Here is a 698-nt window from a genome sequence, read left to right as displayed (position 1 = left end):
AAGGCGCCCTTGTGCCCCCAACCCCCAAAGGTAGCCATGATTCTGACCCATCATCACATACTGTCAACAGCTCTCTTGGGCTGGGTATTTCTGGAATGTAGGGAGAAACATATGCATTCTCCTGCTTCTGGAAATTCTGTCCCTAACTCTAAAAGGGAGGCTTCTGCCAGGGCCAATGAGGCCGGATGGAGGCGGCAAGCCGGCAGGGCAAGGAGCACAGCACTAGCCCAGTATCCTAGAAGCCACCGTCCTGCCCTGTAGGTAGTGGGAGCTCCGCGGGGCTGCTGGTGGCCGAGGTTTGAGTCAGGTGTCAGCCCACACTCAGGTATCTGAGGGTGGGGGCCCCTTTGTGATGTCAGCGCTGTGCTATGGCCCTCATGGCCCGGCCACCTCCCCCCACTGGCCTTCCCTCCTAGTCCAGAGAGACAGCCAGAGCTGGCAATGGGTTCCCGCTGTGCCAAGCTCGGCACGGGCCACAGCCGGGGCCACGAGTCCTCCATGAAGAAGCTTGTGGCCTGCGTGAGTCAGGATAACTTCTCCTTGTCGTCAGAGGGCGAGGAAGAGGAGGAAGGCGAGGAGGAGGAGGAGCGTGAGGAGGAGGAGGCAGCAGAGGAGCTCCCGGTCCAGGGCAAGCTGCTGCTGATGGAACCTGAGAAGCAGGAGGGGGGCCCTGACCGAGATCGTGAGGCCCAGGAGAA

The 698-nt window shown here is 60.9% G+C and overlaps 1 protein-coding gene across 1 annotated transcript in view; it reads left to right on the top strand.

Moving 5' to 3' along the window:
- Nucleotides 1-441: 441 nt before the first annotated feature.
- Nucleotides 442-698, top strand: part of PRM3 (protamine 3) — a 5,585-nt gene continuing 5,328 nt past the window's right edge. Inside the window, exon 1 of the mRNA XM_019650881.1 lies at nt 442-682. Within this exon, the coding sequence (XP_019506426.1) occupies nt 442-682 (241 nt within the window). The remainder of the gene's footprint in view (nt 683-698) is intronic.

The sequence above is a fragment of the Hipposideros armiger genome, unplaced genomic scaffold (assembly GCF_001890085.2).
Source record: "Hipposideros armiger isolate ML-2016 unplaced genomic scaffold, ASM189008v1 scaffold_149, whole genome shotgun sequence".
In the NCBI taxonomy this organism is placed as follows: domain Eukaryota; kingdom Metazoa; phylum Chordata; class Mammalia; order Chiroptera; family Hipposideridae; genus Hipposideros; species Hipposideros armiger.
The sequence above is the reverse complement of the archived record's forward strand: the minus strand, read 5'-3'. Positions and strand labels throughout refer to the sequence as shown.